We start from the raw sequence: 19,676 nt of genomic DNA, 5'->3' as shown, positions 1-19,676 counted from the left end.
CTCAAATGACGTGTAGTATCTACTTCATATCTCAAAGTATTTTATTCTATAATTTTAAGAACTCAGCTGCAGTTGTGTGTGATTTCCTTATCTGAGTGACAACACCTGGCAGACTCGGATGCTCTAGTTTCTGGGTGCTATGACAATCTGTGCCATCAGGAGTGAATGGCACTTTAAGAATGCAAATGGTTTAAAAAATGACAACTAAGGTTACTTTAGGTCACAGACATGATTTATCAGTCTTGTCTTTTCCTTATGATGTCAAACTCATAAGGTAATAGACCTACCCTAGAACATATCTGACTTGAACTCTGAAACATTTACTACCACTTAGCGTTAATTGATAATGTCAGCTTCAAAAATGAGATTAACTAAATCACAATTTTAAACAGTACGGGACATACCATCCTTGAAACAACTTTTAAACAAAGTAAAGTCTAAAGACAGAATCAAAATCATTTTACAGTAAGCCTTAATGGAAACCAAATTTCAATCTAAACCGAACAGTATATACATCCATTTTAAATGAAATGTCCTTTGAGATTCACTCTGTATCTTAAACAGGTATTCAAATGTTACCCAAATCTGAGTTGTAAGAAAACTTATTTTGGGAGAAAGGGTCTATTTGTTAAGTGACAATTTTTTTATTATGTAGTTTTCATTTTTAAGATAGCGCCAAGGACTTTAAAATCTAATTTACATTTTTCAACCATACGGTCCTGTGCCTCACACATAATTATAAAACAATAAATAATTAGATCTTGTTTCGGGGTAAAAGATCACCCAATGCACCTTTATAGTCAAGGTCATAATTCAGAGCAAAAGAAACCTAGATTACCCTTTCAAATCTAAGAATGCCAGAATGAAAAGGAAACCCTTTAAAATTTGACTAACATAAGAGGCCAAGTGAAAGCAAAAACTAGTAAGTAAAAAAAAAAAAGGGGGGGTCAGCAGCTCAATGGTTAGAGCGTCAGTCCTCAGACCCAAGGATTGTGGGTTCGATTCCCAGTCAAAGGCACACACCTTGGTTGCAGGTTTGTTCCCATCCCAGGTCAGGGCACATGTAGGAGGCAACCAATCAATGTGTCTCTCTCACATCAATGTTTCTTCCTCTTTCTCTCTCTCCCCCCCCTCCTTACCTCCCTCCCACTCTCTCTAAAAATCAATGGGAAAAAAAATACCCTCAGGTGAGGATTTAAAAAAGGGGGAGGAGTAAAAAAAACTTTAGAAATTTCCACTTCCAAGAAATGGAGAGAATCTTTAAAATTAAGTTTTAAAAAAAGATTATTTAAATTTATAGAATACAGAGCCATGATGAATTAATATGGAATATGAAGATGTTTAGGAGCAGATCTGAATCCTGAAAGTGAAGAGCAGGAAATCAACTAGGCTCTTACCCAGGGTTCCTGTGGTCTTTGCGGCAGAGACAAAGTGCCAGGTTGGACCAACCACTATTCTCAACCCAAAATGACAATTTCAACTCTCATGAGCGAATGCTCCCCAGGTGTTAACAGAGAGCTTGGAGTTTTTCAAACTTCATGATTTATGTAATTTTCTAAGTTCATGTTTATGAAAAGAGTCTAACCTTTACTATCTACTTACGTGGTCCTTTGAACTCTTCCTGCATTCTAAAAATTAGATTAGCCATTCTAATTTTACTACATTCTCCCCCCCGCTCGCCCCCCAGAAAAAAAAACAACAAAAAACATTATCACCTACAGAGGAAATTAATTGGATCATTTTTTTTCCAGGGCAGAATTTTATTTTTTTTTAATATATTTTATTGATTTTCTACAGAGAGAAAGGGAGAGGGATAGAGAGCCAGAAACATCGATGAGAAACAACGATGAGCTGCCTCCTGCACACTGCCCACTGGGGATATGCCCGCAACCAAGGTACATGCCCTTGACTGGAATCGAACTCGGGACCCTTCAGTCCCCAGGCCAACGCTCTATCCACTGAGCCAAACCGGCCAGGGTCCAGGGAAGAATTTTAAAATGATCTGTAAAGCTGCCCAACCAGCATGGCTCAGTGGTTGAGTGTCGACCTATGAACCAGGAAGTCATGATTCAATACCAGGTCAGGGCACATGCCCAGGTTTCGGGCTTGATCCTCAGTAGCTGGCGTGCAGGAGGCAGCCAATCAATGATTCTCCCTGATCACTGATATTTCTTTCTCTCTCTCTCTCTCTCTCTCTCTCTCTCTCTCTCTCTCTCTCTCTCTCTCTGAAATCAATAAAAAATTTTTTTTAAAAAAAAGATATCCTAAGGCAGCAGTTCTCAACCTGTGGGTCGCGACCATCGGAAAACACATATAGCATATCAGATATTTATTTACATTACGATTCATAACAGAAGCAAAATTGCAGTTATGAAGTAGCAAAGAAAATAATTTTATGGTTGGGGGTCACCACAACATGAGGAACTGTATTAAAGGGTTGCGGCATTAGGAAGGTTGAGAACCACTTAATAGCATACTCCTACTGTTCTTATTTCTCTTCCCTATACTCAACTCTTTAAAAAAAAAAATATTACGTTAGTTTATGTAAGTATACTTACTATTAGTAAAAAACTACAAAGTCATAAACAAAAAAAAACCAGAACTGGACAGAAGATTTTCTCCCACTGCAGAGGGGGAAAACTGCATAAACAATGGCATACCACCTTCTGAGAAATAATCAAGCATTAATTTTGATATCCAAGATTGGCTGAGGAGTTTTAGTTCACAACCTTTCATTCTTCAAATATAATTTACCTTCTTTATTCAGATTAATGATGCTTTAAGATGGTTATAATATTTAAAATATTAAAATGGATAAAATAAACCCCTAACCTTCAAAATAGCATATACACATAGCTTTAGTTATTCCCAACCTTGAATGTTATGCAATCGAAGGAATCACATCATTTATGCTCTGTATCCCACAAATCTGGATGTGTGGACTTACTCATGTCGGCATTAATCAAGACAGTCTTCTTGCTCCTAGTTATCTGCAACTGTTCTGTTACATGATGAACTGGATTTTATACTTTCTTTCAAGATCTCCACAGAAGAAAGGTGCTTTATCTGGTCATTTATGAGTCAATTATAGAAAAAATCGGGGAGTGAGCAAACCTTCGAATGCTAAACCATCAACTAGAATGGCTACCTGGTTATTCACCAACACTGCTGAAAGTTGTAGTTTTTCACAAAAATGTTCCAATCTTTTAAAAATAGAAGTAGACCTCATTTTACAAAGTCCAATAATATTCCTATATCTGAACATCCTTTACTTTCATAAGTGAAGACATACCAGTAGGTTGTTTTTGTTTTCTCTTTTAATTTTTAGAAACTCTCAAGTTCATACAGAAAATAAAAGACACTCACAGGCATTCATCACTAGATCCCCACGGATTTCTGGCTTCCAGTCATCCCACGATGTTTCAAAGCCATCAGCAAAACGGATGCAGAAGTTTTTGAAATGCCCCTTACTAACCAGAGACTCAGAAGAGCAAGCAGTGATGAGAGTGCTTTCAATGGTTAGCACCAAGGCAGAGCCAGTGTCCAGGTCTCCGCTGTGATTGGACTGCAAAATATGTTAAAGAGGAAACAAGACAAAAGGTGACAACTTTTAAATTGGGAAATTCTCATAGGATTCCTGGAAACAAAAATCCATAAAGGGGGAAACCCAGAAAGCTTCATTGGAAAGTAGCTTAGAAAGATGCCTACTTTAAAAATCAGATTACTCAAGTGAAATGCATTTCCATGTGCTTTTTGTTTTAAACTAAATTTGCAAAAGGCTAATTATCTGCTTTTCTATTTCAAGCTACTGTTTTCGTGTGGGAAAAGTCTGTTCTTTGCATTCTGACCATCACCCTTGGTGTGTGGGGCCCTCCTGTGTCCATACATCATGTGATTAAAGGTTACCATTCAACTCCTGAGACACAAACATAGCACATGGTGTCAATCCTCAACCCGGAGTTTTTGTTTTGTTTTGTTTTGAATATATTTTTATTGGTTTCAGAGAGGAAGGGAGGGAGAGAGAGATTGAAACATCAATGATAAGAGAGAATCATTGATTGGCTGCCTCCTGCACGCCCCCTATTGGGGATCAAGCCCACAACGCAGCATGTGCCCGTGACCAGAATCGAACATGGGAACCTTCAGTCCACAGGCCGACGCTCTATCCACTGAGCCAAACCAGCTAGGGCAACCTAGAGTTTACTAAAAAATAAATTCATTCAACAGCTGCTTACAGATTATTTAAGATAAACTATAACAGTAAAATAAAGGCCTCTGTTTTTGTTTAATTGCAACTTCTTGGTCTGACAGGGTTTCATAACCTTTTCTCTCTCATGCACATGTGCATGCAAATGTGTGTTAGTCCCAAAAGAATTAGTCCCAAAAGTTATGAAGACAAAATTCTTGTTGCTTATTGGTCAAGGTCAAAATTAAGAGTTATCAGATGGGCCCTAACCAGTTTGGCTCAGTGGATAGAGCGTCGGCCTGCGGACTGAAAGGTCCCAGGTTTGATTCCGGTCAAGGGCATGTACCTTGGTTGCGGGCACATCCCCAGTAGGGCTTGTGCAGGAGGCAACTAATCGATGTTTCTCTCTCATCGATGTTTCTGGCTCTCTATCCCTCTCCCTTTCTCTCTGTAAAAAATCAATAAAATATATATATAAAAGTTATCAGATGGGAATCGATCTCATCACTATGCTGAGGCACATCAGAGTGCACAAATCTCATGAGATGCGCCTTTAATACTGTAGATGAATGAATAATGGTTGAAGGAGTTCGATCTTACTTGCTGTTTACTAAACTCAAGTTATAAACTGCTCTCCTAAGAAATCTATTCTGATACTCTGTATACCTAGAAATGGTAGTAGAGTTGCCTGGTTTTTAGTGTTGGATGAGAACTTGAGTTCCGTACCTGTACAGCACTTGTGATAGGCAGGCAAATCCCCAGATCATTCACAGTGAGTTGCAGAAAGAGTGTCCCGAAGGCCTGGGCAGAGGTTTGCTGGATTCCGGGGAGCATATCTACTACTTCCTTTGTAGCCATGTGAATGTCCTTATGTAAAGCCATTCGTTGTTCATTCCAGTTGTCATAGGCAGCCTTATAGTTCAGCCAAAACAGCACAGCTTTTGGTGATTTTGGCAGGGAAGAAAGAAAATTTCTTTAAAAAAACTAAAGCTATATGGCAAGTAAACCCCAATAGCTGCAAAATCCCACTAATTATTAAAAATTATTCCCAGAATATAGTAGCATTAGGATTGAAAAGGATCTAAGATGATATAGTCAACTTGACAAATGAAACTAAGAAGCAAAAAGCAGACAATTGAAAAATGGCAGAAGGAAGAAGACAATCCAGGTCCATTCATTCATTCATTCATTCATTCAACAAACTGTTTGTGAAATGCCTGTTATAAGCCAGGCACTGGGGTGGAAGAAAAAATGAAAGCAGTCACGGTCCCTGACCCTACAGAGCTTACTGCTACTAATGTTTAAAAATTCCTAGAGGAGAGATGTAGAATACTAGGAGTATACATTGAAAAGATGAATTTTAGAGAAGGGGTCAAAGACATTTGAGTGTGTAGCAAGAATGAATTCTAAGGAAAATCTTTATTGAATGTAGTGCACAGAGGGAGCCTAAAGAGGAGATGAAGAAGGAAGGGCCAGAGGAAAAGAAAAAGCAAGTGTCAGTCAGGAACACAGAGTAGAAAGTATTTTAAGGAGTTGTTGAAAGCTGACGAGAGGCTGGTAAGATGAGAAATGAAAAAAACAGGCACTGGATCTAGAAAAATAAAATGTTATCCATGACATTACCAAAAGGAATTTTCCAACCAACTGATCTTATCACCAGATAACACCTACCACCAATTTAAATCTTAAACAGCTTGCTAAATGGTTCTTACTTTTAAAACACAGTTCCAACATATTTACCCAATATGCATTATTTAGACCCACTCTATCTGCTCAGCCTTATTTCCATTATTTCCTTTTAGGAAATCTGCTGCTGTATTTTCTTAGACCTCTATACTCATATTCCCTCATTCAGGTTCTCTCTCATTTGGCAAATATTTATTTAGTTCCTGTTATATATGCCATGGACTGTTATAGACCATTGGATGCAAAGGCAAATAAGACAAGCTTTCGTTTCCTTGTCTCCCTGGTGATCTCTTAACTCCAAGTTGAATCTGAAGAATTGGTGTCTCCTCTAAGCAGCACAGGTGAAGGTACAGACTCCCTGACCCCCTAGAACAGTGGTTCTCAACTTTCCTAATGCCGCGACCCTTTAATACAGTTCCTCATGCTGTGGTAACCCCAATTTCATTGTTACAAATTGAACATAATTAAAGCATAGTGATTAATCACAAAAACAATATGTAATTATATATGTGTTTCCTGATGGTCTTAGGCGACCCCTGTGAAAGGGTCATTCGACCCCCAAAGGGGTCGTGACCCACAGATTGAGCACTGCTGCCCTAGAACATGGATCTCTAACTCTGCTATGAGTCCACTTAGCTCCTCCCACAGGGCTGAGAGTTCCTGGAGGACAGGATACTGTTTTCCGTATTCAGATTCCACTTCTAGACAGTACATAATCAATATTTAGAGTATAAGCAAATAAAGACATTAGCAAACCAAATGGGTACATTAGTTACCCAAACTAAAAAACTCAGCATTACAATCCATGTAGAAAGCAAATAACTTTAACAAGTAAAATGACTTTAAAAACTGAAGGGAATAAGCAAGAAACTGTTGGGATACTCCCATTTTAGATTTACACTGGTTAATTACAGTGATTTTTATCTGGTGTCATCCCCAACAATTCTAAATCCAAGAAAAAAGTCTTGCCTGACTCTCACCTCTGTCAAAGGCCACCGGCTGCGCATACACGATCGGTCTATTCAAGGTAATAAGCACAGCTTCCCTATCTGAAGAGCCACTGATTTCTTCTCGGAGAGCATTTCTTAATCCAATTCTTGTTTTAAAATAGGCAACTTGATGAAAATCAGAACCAGCTTCCTCATAAACCTAAATTAAAAGTTCAATAAAATCAAATAATGGAAAGTGTTTTAATAAAAGAAACTAAAAGTTTTAACATCATTAATGGTATTGTGCACCAAAACAACTATAGTATATTTTTCTCAATTTCATGCACCAATAATATATACCTTATACTATACTACAAACACCTGAAATCAATATAAAATATGAATGGGTATTTAAGAACTAAATGGAAAGTCAAACAAAGTTTGTACAAAATTGAGGATGAGGTCCATATTCTGAACAACAATGTATTAAATGTTTTACGATAATGAGATCCTCGCTCCTCTCAAAATGTTTTTATTTGAACAAATTAACTGTTTTCCTAAAGATGACAAGAAATTTTTCTTCATTTATTCCTCCCACATATTCTTTAATATAGGCAACTCAATTTTGAAAGTGTGACTGATATTCATTTAATCAGTTCTTCAAATCACAGAAGGGAAAAGGTTAAAATCTACGTAATTTTTAGCAAAATAAAAACAAAACACTAAAAACTCTGAGTTGTGAATATTAATTTTTATAAAATACAGTCTGATTTACTGCTGTGTATGTATATATATATGTTTTACAACATATATGTTTAACATTTCAGTATGCAAAACTTGCCAATATTACAGCACAACTGAGAAACTTAGTAACATTTTTAAAAAACATATTTTATTGATTTTTTACAGAGAGGAAGGGACAGAGATAGAGAGCTAGAAACATCGATGAGAGAGAAACATCGATCAGCTGCCTCCTGCACGCCCCATACTGAGAATGTGCCCACAACCGAGTCCATGGCCTTGACCCTTCAGTCCGCAGGCGTCGGCTCTATCCACTGAGCCAAACCAGTTAGGGCAAAACTTAGTAACATTTTAAGAACTCACCAATGTTAGCACAAAGCATTGAAATAAAAACAATGTTTAATTAAATAAAGAGAAATTATAAGCACATACTTGTGAAGATACTGGATTAAGTTTCACATGGTTGCATTTGCACTAAACTATAACAATATACCACCAAAATACTCAATGAAATACCAAGGTAAAATTGTAGAGACCTTTATAAATTAATTTTCATTAGAATTTATAACCGGAAATTTTAGCAACTTAAAATATTTTCATAAATATAGTGATATTTCAAGTAGTTGAAATTGATATGTAAAATATAAAAGCTACAGTTCTAATGTCAACACATTCTGCACTCACCTGATGTTTGACAATTTGTCCTAATGCCAGATTCAAATCCACTTGGCATTTACCAAATAGTTTCAGGTAGCTGCTGCTTCCTGGTAAGGCTTTGGTTTGAAGTCGGTTCGAAAGTTCCAGTTCAATCAACCCAGTTTCAAATCTCACAGCTCTCATTGATGGAGTTGTAGCTGTGACTTGAATACCCTAGCAGATTAAATGTTAGAGGGAAAAAAGGACTCTTAAGTCAACAATGTCCACCCACTCCAATGAAACCTTTCGATACAATAAAATGGAATGTTTTAAAACACACATATGATGTCTAATAAACTGATAAAACAGCCAACATTCTTTAATTTCTCATTAGTAGGGACTCTCTTTAGTTAGTAAATTTCATTTCAGTATTTTGTATTAAAAATCTAGACTGTTCATGGGCTAATTATAAATACATTATAATTAAATAAGTACTTGGTAAGAATAATTTTATTTTTAAGAACACTAATGTCTTAAATATTGGAAATATGAAGGTTTCTATCAAGGTATTACTGCTAATTGAACAAGTGCACAAAATATTTCTTGCTGGTTGATCTAAACGTTCTGCATGGAAGGACATCCAAGGCTCTTTAAAATGCAGAAATATGTGTACACTGAAAAAATGCAAATAGGAAAAGGCCCTAGATCAGTGGTCGGCAAACTCATTAGTCAACAGAGCCAAATATCAACAATACGACGATTGAAATTTCTTTTGAGAGCCAAATTTTTTAAACTTAAATTATATAGGTAGGTACATTGTTATTAACTTAATTAGGGTACTCCTAAGACTTAGGAAGAGCCATACTCAAGGGGCCAAAGAGCTGCATGTGGCTCGTGAGCCGCAGTTTGCCGACCACTGCCCTAGATTATAGTCAAACAATTATAAAGCATTTTCTTTTTTTTTTTTTTTAAATATATTTTATTGATTTTTTTACAGAGAGGAAGGGAGAAAGATAGAGAGCTAGAAACATCGATGAGAGAGAAACATCGATCAGCTGCCTCCTGCACATCTCCCACTGCGGATGTGCCTGCAACCAAGGTACATGCCCTTGACCGGAGTCGAACCTGGGACCTTTCAGTCCGCAGGCCAACGCTCTATCCACTGAGCCAAACCGGCTTCGGCATAAAGCATTTTCTTCAGTGGCTATACTTCATTTCTATTCTCTAGCTAGCATATTTATGTCTCATATGAATTTTCCATAAAAAGCAGGCATTAATTAATTTGAAAAATCCTTCTAAGAGTAACGTTCTTATTGCTATGTCACCTTAAACTGCAAGTTTAGGGAATAGAGTAGAATCTTAGGCTTCTCTCCATCCGCTGTCCCATCGTGTTCATTCCAGAGAGGAATCGGCTGCTCCCCGCCTAAAAGAGGTTAAAAAATTGAGAGATTAGGATAATTTCTTTAAAAGGAAAATTTCTATTTTGTGCATTAAAAAAACAACAACACATAAAACATTTATTTTCTTTTGACTGAGCATTAAACCAATCTTTTTAGCAGGTTACTTTAACTGAGGCAGATGTATATAAGCCAGGGATAATGCTACTTCCATAGACACTTCTTAAGCACATTTTATAAGGACTAAATTAAAACATTATCTGAATAATAAAACCAAACGTGATTATACATGCCAAAAAATGTATTTGAGGCAAAAAAGTAAACTGGACTAATCTCTTCAATCAAAAATGTGAACTTTGTTGTTTATATTTTGACTAGTGGCCTGGTGCATGAAATTCATGCACATTAAAAGGGAATTAATTAGAGGAAATATTTTAATATTGCTATTTGCCCTTTCTCTATAATAGAAGTGTCAGAGATGAAATAAAATTAGTAAAAATCTTCCTCCTGCAGGACCCAGAGTCAAGTCCCTGCCCACCTGTGTGCACCTCAAAATTGCCCGAGACCCAGACCCGGCCAGCCCCAGCCCCATCAAGCCCTGCTGGGTGGAGGGGGGCACAACCTCAGGTCCCCAGCCTGGGGCAGGGGGCACAGCCTGAGGTCCCCCATAAAGCCCCACTGGGCTGAAGGCGCGGCCTCAGGTCCCCCGGCCAGGTGATGGGGTGGGGGGTGTGGCCTGAAGTCCCCCAGACTGGTGCCAGGGCGGGGGGCACAGCCTGAGGTCCCCCTTCAAACCTGCCGGGTGGGGGGCGCAGCCTGAGGTCCCCTGTCAAGCCCCTCTAGGCCGGGGGTGTGGCTTCAGGTCCCCCAGCCCAGTGCTACACAGCCTTAGGTCCCTGCTGATCGCTCATTATTGGAACCCCGCCTCTGCTGTGGGCCCGCCATCTTGTGTAATGGGAACCCTGCCTCCGCTGTGGGCGCAGCCATCTTATGATAGCATGATGGAGTGATAGTCAATTTCCATACTGCCTCTTTATTATATAGGATGTGCAAAAGAAAAAATAAAGGTGGAGAAATGAAAAATAAGGTAATACACATTAACAATAAAGAGTGTGACAACAAAGATTATTGTGTAAAGTTTTTTAAATGAGGACAGGACACCTTGGAGGTTAAGTTCCTATTAATAGACTATTTGTTGCCCAGGCAATGTGGTACACTCAGGGAATAACATTCTAATATTTTAATATATAACTTCTATATCTACTTGTCTTTCCTTTTATGAACTTCTCTGCATGCTTATTTTTCCAATATCCTATCTTAAAATGGTCCACCTTTCTGTTTGTATGTTGAGTTCATCATCAGCCCAGAGAGCATACAGATGGGATGGAAGTTTTTTCCTATTAAGGACCATAGATGCATGAAAAGAGCCAAGAAGCAAACAGATTGCCCTAGCCAGTTTGGCTTGGTGGATAGAGCATCGACTTGGGTACTGAAGGGTCCCAGGTTCAATTCCGGTCAAAGGCACATGCCCAGGTTGCAGGCTCGATCCCCAGTAGGGGGCATGCAGGAGGCAGCCAATCAATGATTCTCTCTCATCATCGATGTTTCTATCTCTCTCTCCCTCTCTCTTCCTCTCTGAAATCAATAATAAAAAAAAAAAAACTGTTAAAGAAAAAAAACAGATGAAAGAGCAGTTTTTGTTTGCTTAAGATAAAAATGTAATATTTTATGGGCTTTCTTTTTTTTTAAGAACTCTTGCACTTGTAACAATATGGATGGATGTTGAGGGTATTATGCTAAGTAAGTAAGTCAACCAGATCACTTAAATGAGGAATCTAAAAAAAACAACAACTCACAAATACAGTAAACAGACTGGTTTGTAGCTACAGGGGAAGAGAGTTGGGGGGTGGGCAAAATGGGTGAAGGAGGGCAAAGGTACACACTTCCAGATATAAAATAACTAAGTCCTGGGGATGTAATGTACAGCATGGTGACTTTAGTCAATAATATTGTACTGCATATTTGAAAGTTTCCAAGAGAGTAAATCTTAAAAGTTCTCATCATAAGAAAAACAATGAAAATTTTGTATGATGATAAAGGGTAACTAGATTAATTATGGTCATCATTTCATAGTGTTATAAATATCAAATTATGTTATACTTCTGAAACGAATATAATATGTCAATTTTACCTCAAAAAAAAAGTCTATTCATAAAAATTCTACTTGTCTTGTGTTGATCTATCACTACCTTGAATATGTTTTATCTGGTGCCTGAAAAAATTTCTTAAAATTTAAAAGCAAATGCTCCACCTCTTACAAAATGTACTACATAATCATTTTAGTTTATAGAAATATAGGAAACACTATTATGTTAGTCACATTAACTCCACAGTTCTTTACCTCATTATAAATTAAATTTATAGATGTGGTCCAGCTATTATTTTGACATGATTATATTCATACTGGAAATATTCAGCCTCAAGAACAATTATACAGAGTCAACTTGTTTTCTACCCTAATTCCTCTTAATACTTCATCTTATGAAATAAAATTCAATTGAACATTTTAAAAATCAAACATGTATTTCTTATTAAAATGTAAAGCTGTGATTAAGAAGCTCAATAGTAATCTATTCTTGAGAGATAGTAAAAATGTATGGGTTGTTATAAACAATTTACCATGTAGCCAGCATATAGTCACCATCGGGAATAGAATAAGGTGGCAATCTTAATATTGATATAAATTTTGTTCCTAAATGACTAAGATTGGTTTGGTAAATAGACATACAAAAAGTTCTCTCTCTCTCTCTCTCTCTCTCTCTCTCTCTCTCTCTCTCTCTCTCTCTCTCTCTTAAAGTAAGCATAAAGAAGCTTTGTGAAGTTTATAAATCATGAATGTATGTGTTACATACGAGAAAAGTAATAAGCAAAAGAACCTGTAGGCTGGAAAGCCAGAAAAGGCACACCTTATTTATAGGGAGTCACTCAATAATTATATCCAAAGGACATGCTCAATGCTCATATCACAGACCCATAGGCCATGCAGCCCACGAGAACAAAACCTGCTGCTACATGCTCTGTACTATAAAGTGCCATATCAGCTCACCAGAGACTTTTTGTATCACTTCATTAACTTCCTTCATGAACACTTTCTGGACAAACACCAAGTGGTTTAGTAGATCAGTTGTGAGATTATGTTCAAAAGAACCAACCTGCCAAACAAAATTAGAGCATTAGGCTGACACGACTGACTGACTTAGTTTTAAATACATTTTTGCTCACATAAGTAATCCCAAACTCTGTGGACAATTATCTACATACTATTTGAAATCAATACTTTGAAGAAGGGTTAAAAATATTCAGATTCTCCAATACTTTACTGGTCTGGCTATTACAGGCCATTCCCTCAATTAAAAGAAATAAGTTAACAGTAGCCAATAGGAATAAATCATTTGAAAATGAATGGAAATTATAATTTAATTATGTAATCTGATAATTTTAAAATTAAAATTTTATCTATATTAATATTTATTTTTATTGCCACTGTTGTATTGTTGGAACCATAAATAAATGTCATTATAACAAAACTAGAGGCTCAGTGCACAAAAATTTGTGCACTGGGGGGGGGGGGTTTCCTCAGCCCACCCAGCCTGTGCCCTCTCGCAGTCTGGGACCCCTCGGGAAATGACCAACTGCTGGCTTAGGCCTGCTCCTTGGGGGATTTGGCCTAAGATGGCAATCAGACATCCCTCTGGAAGCCCGGCAGCCCTCGGGGGATGTCCACTTGCCAGCGGGGAGCAGACCTAAGCTGCTGTTGGACATCCTTAGTGCTGCTGAGGAGGCAGGAAAGGCTCCCACCACCACCTCTGTACTGGCAGCCATCAGCCTGGCTTGTGGCTGAGCAGAGCTCCCCCCTGTGAGAGCGCACTGACCACCAGAGGGCAGCTCCTGCATTGAGCATCTGCCCCCTGGTGGTCAGTGTGTGTCATAGTGACCAGTCATTCCCAGTCTTTCTGCTGTTAGGGTCAGTTTGCATATTACCCTTTTACTATATAGGATAGAGGCCTGGTGCACGGGTGGGGGCCAGCTGGTTTGCCCTGAAGGGTGTCCCGGATCAGGGTGGAGGTCCTGCTTGGGTGCCTGGCCAGCCTGGATGAGGGGATGATGGCTGTTTTCAGGCTGGCTACACCCCCTTCAGGGTGGTGGTCCCCACTGGGGTGCCTGGCCAGTCTGAGTGAGGGGCTGAGGGCTATTTTCAGGCTGGCGGGCAACTGAAGCTCCCAACCTCTCCTTTTTTTCTTTTTTTTTTTAATTCTGGGATTTATTTACCTTCTATAGCTGTCACTGGAGCTGAAAGCCGGCTTTAGCCCTGAGGCCCGGCTCCAGCTCTGAGACCTCGGCTGCTGAAAGCAGGTATCTGGGGTTTGTTTAGCTTCTATAATTAAAAGACTGTTGCGGTCCTGCTTGCTGAGGCCTGGCTGACTGAAAGCAGGTATCTGGGGTTTGTTTAGCTTCTATAATTGAAACATAGTTTCGGAGCTGTTGCTTTCAGAGCTCAGAGCCGGGCCGCAGCAGGCAGGGAACCTTGGCTTCCTCCTTCACTGGAACAAGCAAGCCTCCTGCTTGCTTCAGGTGCGTGGCTGCTGGCCACCATCTTGGTTGGCAGTTAATTTGCATATCACCCTGATTAGCCAATGGGAAGTGTATCAGAGGTACGGTTAATTACCCTATTTGTATTTTATTAGATTAGATGAACCATGAAAATATTGCAGAGATGGATGTGAAACCCAATGTAAGAAATAATGAGGTCAAAGATGACTAATAAAAAAACATGCTTCAGTTAACCTATAGACGGAGGGACATACACACACATGCACACACATACACATACCAGATTCAGTAGAGAATTCTTTAGAAATAAATGGTTTAATAATTTGTCTTAAAAGTTTGGATCACTACATATTTTGATACATCTAAAACTTGAAGGCCTCTAATTACAGAGTAAGAAAATTAAAAAGTAAACTTACTTCTGCCACACAACGTAGATAATTTCCCTGTAAAAAGTACCCTTGTTTTGAAGGCAGTTCATCTATACTCCACACCTGATCTGAATAACTATCATGCTCTTCCATGATGTATTTCCCAGACATAGTAACAGGAGGCAGGTTAAGACTGGCAGAAGGAGGAATAGTAGACATATCTGTGGCAGAAACTTTTGAAGTAAAACGCAACCTGTGATTTGGCAGCTCAAATGTAAACCTGGTCTGTGCACCTGTAAAAAAGAAGAAAAGTTATTGCTTGTTCATTCAGGTGCTCACTCACCCATTCATTCCTTACTTTGTTCAAAAATGGTGCCTAAGAAAAGTATATGCATATCCCAAAACCTACATTGAAAGATATGGAAAAGATATTTAAATGTGCTCGTATTTCCTATCTTTTCAATATACTGTATGTATGGTTACTATAAAGAGTCAGTCAGTAAGTATTATTAAGCCAGCAAAAATTATTTATTAAGCCTAATAGGTGCCCAACATTGTGTTAGGTGCTAGAAAAACATTTAAAATATTCTTCGTTTCATAGAAGACAAAAAGAAATCACCCTTATTACAGAAGAGTTATAACAAATAGGTGCAAGAAAAATGAATTAAGAAGTAGTAGATGCCTTATTAAAATCAGGCTCTATCACTGACTGTCACATGTACTGTGTAACATATACCCATGTGCTCCTTTCCAACCAACCAAGTCTACTGACAGTGTTCTGTACATTACCAATTTTCTCCACTCAAACAGCATTAAATAGACTATTTTCCCTACATATATAAGTATATAAATATATATACTTGACAAATGGATTATAAAATGTGTATGAAGGAGTACAAACCAAAAATAACCAAGACAACTCCTAAACAAGGAAAAGCCAGGTTATCAATATGATATTGGTGCAAATAGGGCAATGAAACATAACAGAGAACTCTGAAATAGATACCACATACATAAACACTTAATAAATGACAGAACTGGATTATACACCACTGGGGGAAAAACAGATTAGTCAATACATGATGCTGAGATAACTGGTCGTGCATACTACTCCAGACACCAAATTAAAGAAAAATAATAATCATTTCCATATAGATTAAGAAGTATATAAAAAGTAAACCTTTAAAACATTTACTAAAAAATATAGAATATTTTCATGATCCTGGAAGGAAAAGAATTTCTTTAAGACATAAAAAATAGAGCCCAGTTGGTGTGGTTCAGTTGGTTGAGCATAGTCCCATGTACCAAGAGGTCACCAATTCAATTCCAGGTTAGGACACAGGTCGGCGGGGGAAGATGGTGGAAGGGGAGTTGCAGGCTGGATCATGCAGGAGCATGGAGCATGCAGGAGGCAGCTGATGAATATTTTGCTCTCATCGATGTTTCTCCCTCTCTCCCTCTCTCCCTCCTTCCCTCCCTCCCTCCCTCCTTCATTTCCACTCTCTAAAAATCAATGGAAAAAATACTTTTGGGTGAGGATTAACAAAAAACAATTTAAAAATGCACATGATAGAGGAAAATATTGGTAAATTCAATGACAATAAAGTATCTATTGATCAAAAGACAACTCAAAGTGAAATGATAACCCTATGACTGGGTGACAATATATGTTAAACATAAAATATCAAAGATTTTAATATACAAAATAAAGAATTACTGTGAATCTAGAAAAATACAAATGACCCAATGTTAAAATGGGCAAGAAACAAATGAGAATCATCAACAGAAATGTCATGTGAGAAAACATATAAGGGCCTCTTAATAATATAAAAAACCAGTTTCATTAGTAATTGCAGAAATATAAATTAAAACCACAATGAAGTACCATTCCACATTTGCCAGAGATGCAAAAATTTAGGAGTATTGACAGAATGTGGAACAAAGGACACTCTCATCTCACCTGGTGGGGGAGTAAATGCTGGCAGGCACAAGCACTTCAGAAAAGGTTTGTATTTCCCAGTGAGGTGTAGAGGCATTTACCCCAGTCTAGCTGTCCACTCCCAATAACCACCCTTGAGAAACCGTACACCTGGACATGTATATGAGATTGACTGTAATAGCAATGTTGTAAAATGGGCCAAAGATCCATCAATAGCAGAATGGATAAATAAATTGTGATATAATCACTTAATGAACTACTACTGTATTTCAGTGAAAAATGAATAGATGAACTTCAAACAAAATGTATAGCAAAAACAAAATTCCAAGTTAAAAGATATGTTAGTGGGAAGAGTCCATGTAAATGGAGTTCAAAACAGGCAACAGCAAATAAACTTTAAGTCATTTATGAGTATTTACATGTGTGGTAAGAAAAGCAAAAAAAACTGGGGACACAAATTCATGACAGTGGTTATCCCCTGCGCAGCCACAGGAATGTTATCTGGTAGTGGTAATCCTTGAAAGAGACTTCAAAGTATTGGTATTTTCTAATTCTTAAATGTATAACAGACATTATTCTTTAAACTGTGTGCATATAATTTAAACTCATATATGATACATTTCAGGATAAAAATGTAACAGCAAAGCATTTTTGGTCAGCATATATGAGGATCACAAAATCTTATAGAAGTAGCTGTTTTGAAGAAGTCAAATTACTTTTAATTTGAGCTAAAGGCGCCCAATCTGAACCTAAACCATGTTATTCAGGCAATACGAAACTGACAGATGTAGAAATTTATTCAACTTAAAGTTTAACTGGAGAAATGGCCTCCATAGTCCAATAAGTCTAAAGAGTTCAGATGAAAGTAGGGTACATGCTTGCTATTAAGGGAGGTGTATTGATAGCTGCTACTTGACTGAGGATTATCACTAATGAAATTTAAAAGTGTTCTGATTAAAATTTTCATGTAATATCTATACAACCAAATATATCTTTTCATCAAACAATTGCTAATTATAAAACCAATACTACATTCTGAGACAGAATTTGGAAGCAGACGCTACCTGTCATCCCATGGCTCCGCATCCTGCCCATCTTGTACTCAGCCCGCAGGGAGGGCAGCAGCGCAGCTCCAATGGCAATGCCATCCAACATGGTGCTGAACTTCAGGACCAGAGGCTTCTTTTCTAAGCCTTCCGGCAGCTGAGGAAATTCATTTGTTTCAATGGGGGTCTGATTAACACTCGTTGGCGTTTTTTCAGAAGGTAGGGGAGTTGCAACATCTTCTTTCACAGGCTGTGCGCTACAAAGCAAAAAATAATAATAATTAAAAAAACACACAATGTCTACCATTTTATTATATAAAATTATTGGAGTTCTTAATAAAAATAGCAAAAATATACTATAAACAGATGTTTTGTTTCTAATTCCAGACCATATTGAGACTTCCTAGAAACAGCCATTAAAAATGATGATCCCGCCGAAGCCGGTTTGGCTCAGTGGATAGAGCGTCGGCCTGCGGACTGAGGGGTCCCAGGTTCGATTCCGGTCAAGGGCATGTACCTGGGTTGCGGGCATATCCCCAGTGGGGGATGTGCAGGAGGCAGCTGATCGATGTTTCTCTCTCATCGATGTTTCTAACTCTCTGTCTCTCTCCCTTCCTCTCTGTAAAAAATCAATAAAATATATTAAAAATAAATAAAAAAATAAAAAAATAAAAATGATGATCCAAAGAAGCAAGCAAAAAGAAATAATCACAATATAAATTGGAATGCTATAACACCAAGGCCATTCATATCATCAATGTAAAACTAGTTGGACTTTAGACTCAGGTTTGTCTGCTTCCAAATTCCATGACTTTAGCATTGTGTACTCTACTGTTGCTTGTAAGACTATTACTACTGTGGCCTACTATTGCTACCATTATTAATAACAATAATAACACCAACAGCCACAATAATTGAGTGCTTATCTGTGCCAGGTACTGTTTTCAGTGCTTTGTGTGTTTTATATCATTTATTCATTGATCGCACAAGCCCTTTGAGTGGACACTATTATCTCCACTTTGTAAAGGAGGAAATATGGCCAGAAAGTGGTGAAACCAGGACTTGAACTCATTCAGTCTGACTACAGAGTCTGATTTTTCTATTACACTTTCGGGGCAATACATTCTAATAAGGAAAAATTCCTTAGAGTATTTTAAACTAAGGCTTATGTGACAAAATCTGGATTCCATATTCCACTGACAGAAGAAACATTCATATTATTACTACTTAGGCAACTTTAGATAGGAATGAATATTACATCAGAATTAAAGATCTAGATAGAACTAGAAAAATCACTGCTTTTGGACACCACCAAAAAAAAAAAAAAACACTAATTTTTTTTTACCAGGATGGGAAAAATAATAAGAACATATTTTTATCTTTTACTTATCATATATTTATTAGTTATTCATTAGTTATAGCTTTGGAGAGCAGTGATGCAGACCCATGAATAAGGGCTCCAGACACAGGGAATAAAGGGTAACATGCCAAGGTCCAAATTATTGCCTTTTAAAACATTTGTGTGGTATGATCATACACTGCCTTGAACCATGTACAGAAAGGACAGCACAAAACCATGAATGGCACATAAATGGGCACTGAAACTTTTGAAATCTATGCAGTCATAAATTTCAATGAGTTAAGAGTAAACAAGAATTGATACATTCCTAGAATTTGTCAATTGGCTCTTTATTAATACCTCTTATGCTGCCCACATATCTCTAGGGCTCTTAAGCTTTATTGATGCCCAATGGAACACTGACAATGGCACTTGTGACATATAATATCCAGTACTACCTACCATCATGTTTGGTTACTTTCCACCTGCCCCTGTGTCTATCATGGTCAATGCTCAGTCTTCCTCCACATTGCTGTTCACATAGCGAAGAATTGTAGAGAATGACAAAACTCGATGGAATAACTTACAGTGTAGAAGGTTGTCTGATGAGGTCTGAGATCTGCTTCGACAGCTGGTGAGAACTCCGAACCATCATGCTATGTAAGGTGGCGGGGTGCTGTGGAATGTTGATGCTGATAGCTCCAACTTTGAACACGGCAGCGTTGTTCGTCTTCAACCCTCTCTGGGCACTGTAGAGGGCCTGGGACTTGGCGATACTGCATTTTACTACAGTTCTAG

General features: G+C 37.9%; 1 protein-coding gene across 16 annotated transcripts in view; it reads right to left on the bottom strand.

Moving 5' to 3' along the window:
- KIAA1109 (KIAA1109 ortholog) overlaps positions 1–19,676 on the bottom strand; it is a 164,161-nt gene that overhangs the window by 42,031 nt on the left and 102,454 nt on the right. For all 16 annotated transcript variants that reach the window (XM_036313371.1, XM_036313370.1, XM_036313369.1 and 13 more), the window contains 9 exons: positions 19,466–19,672; positions 17,558–17,796; positions 14,603–14,847; positions 12,682–12,787; positions 9,504–9,601; positions 8,227–8,412; positions 6,853–7,021; positions 4,913–5,124; positions 3,367–3,565 (listed from right to left, as the gene is read on the bottom strand). In XM_036313371.1, the coding sequence (XP_036169264.1) occupies positions 3,367–3,565; positions 4,913–5,124; positions 6,853–7,021; positions 8,227–8,412; positions 9,504–9,601; positions 12,682–12,787; positions 14,603–14,847; positions 17,558–17,796; positions 19,466–19,672 (1,661 nt within the window). The remainder of the gene's footprint in view (positions 1–3,366; positions 3,566–4,912; positions 5,125–6,852; positions 7,022–8,226; positions 8,413–9,503; positions 9,602–12,681; positions 12,788–14,602; positions 14,848–17,557; positions 17,797–19,465; positions 19,673–19,676) is intronic.

Source organism: Myotis myotis, unplaced genomic scaffold (assembly GCF_014108235.1).
Source record: "Myotis myotis isolate mMyoMyo1 unplaced genomic scaffold, mMyoMyo1.p scaffold_m19_p_6, whole genome shotgun sequence".
Classification (NCBI taxonomy): domain Eukaryota; kingdom Metazoa; phylum Chordata; class Mammalia; order Chiroptera; family Vespertilionidae; genus Myotis; species Myotis myotis.
This window is presented reverse-complemented; position numbering and strand designations above follow the sequence as displayed.